This window comes from Pipra filicauda, unplaced genomic scaffold, assembly GCF_003945595.2.
Source record: "Pipra filicauda isolate LSUMZ 115617 unplaced genomic scaffold, ASM394559v2 scaffold3_size10097308_pilon, whole genome shotgun sequence".
NCBI lineage: Eukaryota > Metazoa > Chordata > Aves > Passeriformes > Pipridae > Pipra > Pipra filicauda.
In genome coordinates, this window is record NW_024104532.1 from 3,628,824 (window position 1) to 3,634,458 (window position 5,635).

The window sequence follows — 5,635 nt, forward strand, 5'->3', positions numbered from 1 at the left end:
ACTTAGAAAAAAATATTAAATCAGCACATATTTGGTTGATGGCTTCCTCCCGGCCTGTTTATTTAATCTGACTGTATGATAGATAGCGTCAGATAGTGCCTTTGTACACATTAGGCCGTTCCGCTTTTTTTTTTTTTTTTAATGGATGAAAAAACTCAGCGCAGAAAAGCTGGATAAATGCAGTGCCGCCCCTTTAAATGAGCGGAGATGTTTTTGAGATGTATTACTATATTAGGTGACATGGAACTTTGCATCTCTCATACCATCACTGCAATGTTGGCCAATAGAAAGCTAAAGTCACCCAAAAACTGCCTAGTCCCTCCTTCCCTTCCCTTATGGTCTGGTCCTACCTGCCTCCAGTGCACAAGTCAAGGCTACTCGCAGGAATGCTATGTGCCCCCTCCGTGAGCCCACGCTCCACCACTGCTCCAGGTTGGCTGCTCCTCAACTACTTTTCCATGACCCTGGGCTCCGGCTGCTGCCCCGCTCTCCTCCGCAATGTTTCCTAGCCCTGTGACAACGACACCCTTCTCGGTCAAGGATATTTTGAACCTGGAACAGCATCAGAGCGGCCTGGCCTCCATGGAGCTCTCCTCGCTGGCCTCGCCCTCCTGCATGCTGGCCACCTTCAAGCAGGAGACCTACAGCGCTGAGCCGCCGGCCCTGCCCGACCTGCGGGAGGAGCTGCCTGAGCCGCCCCCCGCCAAAACAGCCGCCGCCTTCCCCGGCTCCTACTACGTGAAAAACTACGTGGAGATGGACTCGGCCAAGGAGGGAAAGGCGGACAAGAAAGGTAAAGCCAAGTGCTGCTGTCCGGGGCTCGCCGGTGGTCCTTGGGAGGAGAAAAAGGGAACGGTGACCCCCCCAGCCGGGGTCGGGCGCTCGGCCAGGTGTCCCCAGGGCTGCGGGGGAAGAGGGGACAGCGCAGGGCTGCTACCACCCTCAGGGGCCGGGGGAGAAAGAGCGCGGAGAGCGGGAGCATCTTCATCCCCTCCCGGGCGCTGCAGTGCAGGAGCGGGACAGACCCACTGCGGGGAGCGTCGGGGTGACCCCGGGCCGGAGACCTCCCCCGAGCGGGGCCGAGGCCGAGCTCCCACCCAACAGGACGGGTAGAGCTGCAGGAGGATACGCGAGGTCTCGAGTTTGTACAGAAATTAGGTGACAAATCGGATTTCTAATTCGTTCGGCTGAACCGAACTCGTACTGGAGCCCGTGGGTCGGGCTGGGATTCGGTACAAAGCCAGCACAATAAATACAAAGGCTACGTGATAAATCCAGGCTGGGGTACAGGCGGTCGCTACTCAAGTCAGTGCACTGAGCATTCTTGTTTCCAAACAAACAAAAAAGACGGAAATTTTGCTGAAGAGGTACTTAAAAAGCGGGGCAGGGCCGGTCCCGCTACTGCAAGAGCGGGTCACCGCGGCGGCCTGCGGGGCTGAGGCACACGGAGCCGGGAAAGGGCCGGGGAAAAGCCAGGGCTCGCTCACGTTGCACGCTGTTTATTGAACACTGCTTTATATTTTTTTACACATTTTTTCCTCCCCCTTTTTCCTTCTCCCGTTTATTTTGCTGCAGAGCTGTGTTCCCTGCACAAGAGCCTGGAGCAGGAGAAAAGAGACCTGGAAGATCCCGAGCGCCCCAGACAGAGGAAAAGGAGGAAACCTCGCGTCCTCTTTTCTCAAGCCCAAGTCTACGAACTGGAAAGAAGGTTCAAGCAGCAGAAATACCTCTCGGCCCCCGAGAGAGACCATTTAGCGAACGTCCTAAAGCTCACCTCCACCCAAGTGAAAATCTGGTTCCAAAACCGAAGGTATAAATGCAAAAGGCAGAGACAGGATCAGACCCTGGAAATGGTGGGGATCCCTCCCCCCCGGCGGATAGCAGTGCCGGTGCTGGTGCGAGATGGGAAGCCCTGCCTGGGGGAATCTTCTCCCTACAGTTCGCCCTATAATGTCAGCATTAACCCCTACAGCTACAACGCCTACCCTGCGTACACCAACTACAACAGCCCCGCCTGCAACGCCAACTACAACTGCAACTACCCCTCCATGCAGCCCATGCAGCCCTCGGCGGCCGGCAACAACTTCATGAACTTCAGCGTAGGGGACTTGAATTCGGTGCAGACGCCGATCCCTCAGGGGAACGCGGGGATCTCCACACTGCACGGGATCCGAGCCTGGTAGAGCCGCCCCCGCACCCGGCCCGCTCCCTCCATGGGCCACGGCCATAGGGATGGAGGGGCTCCGGCCGCGCCTGCGAGCCGGGCTCGGGACATTTCCAGGCTGCGGGATGAGGACGGTTCAGTGTAGCATCCCGGCGGAGTTCACTGGAGTGGTGGCCATTTACGGGGGGGCCTTTGGTATTTCGTGCGGTGGCCGCGCTCCGTGCGGGGCCAGGCGGGCACCGGTGGGGAGGAGCGGCAGTGCCCGCAGCTCCCGGCCCCTCTCGCTCCCCGTTCCACCTGGGTCTTCACCCTGGTAATTCCCCTCCTTCCTTCCTACAAACCAGCCGGTCATTTTGCTGGACTTGTTCCCAACGACAGCTAGCCAAGCCCAGCAACTCTCTCTCTTCTTCTTTTTTTTTTTTTTTTTAAACTTTTACTCTATACTAATTATTATTGACATCCACATTTAATTTTTGCACTTCCCGTACGGTTCCCGCTGCTCGTCCAGTTCAGCATCTCTCCGCCCCCAGGTCTCCCTTTGCGAGGCTGCTACCGCCGGCCTGGGCTGCGGGCCGGGAGCGGGGCCGGGAGCGGCTCCCGCCCGCACACGATGGGGACAGACCCCCCTCACCCCACCCCGGCCGAGGGACACGGACACTGCGGCCCGCCAGGTCTCGTAGGGTTATGCACTAAAACGTGAGTTAGTATGGAAATGCACTGTCCGCCCCTTCCTACGTGTCACCCTTTGCTGTACAAGCTGACGGAGGTCAGCGAGTTGTCATTAAAGAGAGTGGCTGAACCTTGGCGTCCCTGGCGTTCCTTGCGCGGCCTGGAAACGGCGCTTGTATTATAAAGTTTTTCAAAAATAATTTTAAAGCCACTTTTCGAGCTCACGGCCCAGGCAGGATTGCTCTGCACCGGCCGCGTCCCGTCCCCCACGCCGGGCTGGGATCGAGACGGGTCCCGTTCCCTCCCATTGGTGACCCTTTCGCTCCCAGACTCCGGTGCCGAGCGGCTGATTTCTCCCCTGCACAGACAATCAATGCCAGGGAGGTACCGATACTCCGAAATTATAAACCAGAGGGAACTGCCCCCAGCACATCCGCAGGAGGTTTCCGCAGCCCCTCCACATCCCGTCCCCGAACAGGGAGAGGGGCAAAGAACCCCCGCCTGCCCCCAGACTGCCCAGAGGCAGCGAATGGGACTCCCCACAGCCTGGCTCCTGTCTCTGCTCTCCCTCAGCCGCAGCCTTTCGGCCGCTTTTACAGTAGTCGCTATCAAATGTCAATTATTGGGAGTGAGAAACAACAAACATTGTAATTCAGCGCAGTCACAACATCCTCTGAGTGTCTGAGACTGTCCGGCCCGGTGACAAGGCGATTAGGACAACCTGCAACCCCTCCTGCCTTGGCGATATCGGCCCCATCAGTAAACAGGGATGGAGACAGGGTGGCTGTGGCCCTGGGACATGGGATGAAAGGCTGCCGGTGAATGGAAGCTGCCTGAAGCCTCTATCCCTCCCTCCCAAGGGGACCAACCTCACACACACCCCGAGGTAGGATTGCACAGATAAGGAGCTCCCACCTCCTTCCTATCTCTGCAAATGGACGAGGAGCCCTGAGTGCTGCTCACAAAGCCCCCAGTGCATCATGGAGTGTAGACACCTGTCTGGGGCTCAGGCCTGGGCAAAGGGGGGCCTTCTACCTCTTCCCAAGGAAGGTCTGCTTCGGGGGTACTCACCCCAGAGAGCCACAGGGACATGGGGTCTGTCACAACAAAGGGGACCAGAGTCTGCCAGCCTGAAGCAGGGATACAGGGCAGCCCCACAGCTGTGCAATCCAGGAAGAAGCAAAGGCTACTCCTCATTTGAAACCTCTCCAAGCTGGCTGCATGATGACTTCTGTCATCTTCCCGCATTGGAAGGACACACAGACTTCAGCAGATGGTAGAAAGGCAGAGGTTAGACAGAAAATACATGGAAGGGGGCAGGAGAAAGCTGGATTTAAACTCTGCCACTGTTGAATGATGTGGAGGGAGTGACAGTTTGGTGCCTCAGTTTGCCTGATCTGTAAAATGGGAACAATGCTGCCCTCCCACTCCATGCCTCCCGTGTCACTGACAGTTGAATTCTGCCACTGCAGAGCTTGGCCGAGATCAGACCACACAGGGAACCCTCAGAAGGCAGGACAAGTCCTGAGTTAACACGGCAGAAGGCATTAAACTGGAACCACTACATTCAGAAGCTGGCCCTGAGTAGGGCCCTTCATTAAGTGTTCAACCAAGATAGACTGCAGTGAAGCTTCAGGAAAAGCTACAGGAAAAAGTAACTCCTCATATCAGCGCAGCACCCTTCTCCACATACTCCCAGCATCCTTTCCCTTCCTCAGACCCCTCATTTTCTTCGAGCCTTTTTATTTTCCTCCCGTGGTATCTCAGAGCTACAGCTATCAGGGAATCCGGGTGTCCAGTGGGACTTTTCCTGCTCTGCAGGGGCTGATCTGGGCACCAGGTTTGGGACCGATTTTCAGGACTGCCCTGTGCTCGTTCTCAGTGGGGATGAACGTACAGCCTCTGCCCACACTGCTGCTCACACGCTCCCCCCCCATGCTTCCCTACTCCCGGGGGAATTGCATCACGAGCAGATGCACGGCAGGATAAGACATGAGGGCTTGGAACAGCAGCTGGAGCCTTGGAGCCAGTTCAGAAAGCGATTTAGGGAGAGGACACAAGCACAGCTGGCTGAGGCGGAGGCAGCCCAGCTCTGGCAGGGGCACCAGCAGCGATGGTTAAAGACCTTCCATAGCTGAATTAACGGGAAGTGCAAGAGAGATACAGTAGGAATTAACTCCCAGCACACTGATTTTGGCCAAGGGGGGCTCACTGTCCTCACAGAAACACATTGCTACTATTCCTGCTCTCCAGGTCTGCCTCACCTGTAGCTGCAGCTCAGCAGCAAGAACAGCCAACAGGGTCAGGTGGGAGTACAGGGTCTGCCCAGGATTTCCAAAGGCACCAGGGCTGTTGGCAAACACCACAGCACGGTGATGTGCTCCCCTGAGTCCAGTCCTCTCAACGGCTTAGAAAAACTGAATGCATCAGACCTGACACGTTCCTCTGTCTGAGCCTGAAGCGATTCACATCTCTAGAGCAACATGAAAAGGCTGTGCTTGGAAAAGGTTATTCCTGAGGAAACTGTAGGATACTGGTTTTTCCCCAGGGAACCTGAAATCAGAGATCCTCTCAGTGTTTGGGGGCATGTTAAGGGGTGTAGAAAAGAGCTTTTAATAAAAATTTGCACTTGGATTTGATCTCACTCTTTCCTCAGATTTTTTGGGGATTACACAGCCTGGCACTGGCATTCATTTCTCTGTTTCAGCACAGCTTTTTTCAGAGAATTCAGTGCCCCAGCTCCACCTGAAGGTAACAGGGCAAGTGCAGCTCAGCACCACTTGTCTTCTCGAGACAAACTGC

General features: G+C 56.0%; 1 protein-coding gene across 1 annotated transcript; it reads left to right on the top strand.

The window, feature by feature from the left end:
* Positions 1 to 425: 425 nt before the first annotated feature.
* Positions 426 to 2,191, top strand: NKX2-5 (NK2 homeobox 5). The gene is made up of 2 exons (XM_027718758.2): positions 426 to 793; positions 1,576 to 2,191. Exons 1-2 carry the CDS (start codon positions 499 to 501, stop codon positions 2,181 to 2,183), a joined length of 903 nt encoding a protein of 300 aa, XP_027574559.1. The 5' UTR covers positions 426 to 498; the 3' UTR covers positions 2,184 to 2,191.
* Positions 2,192 to 5,635: the final 3,444 nt, after the last annotated feature.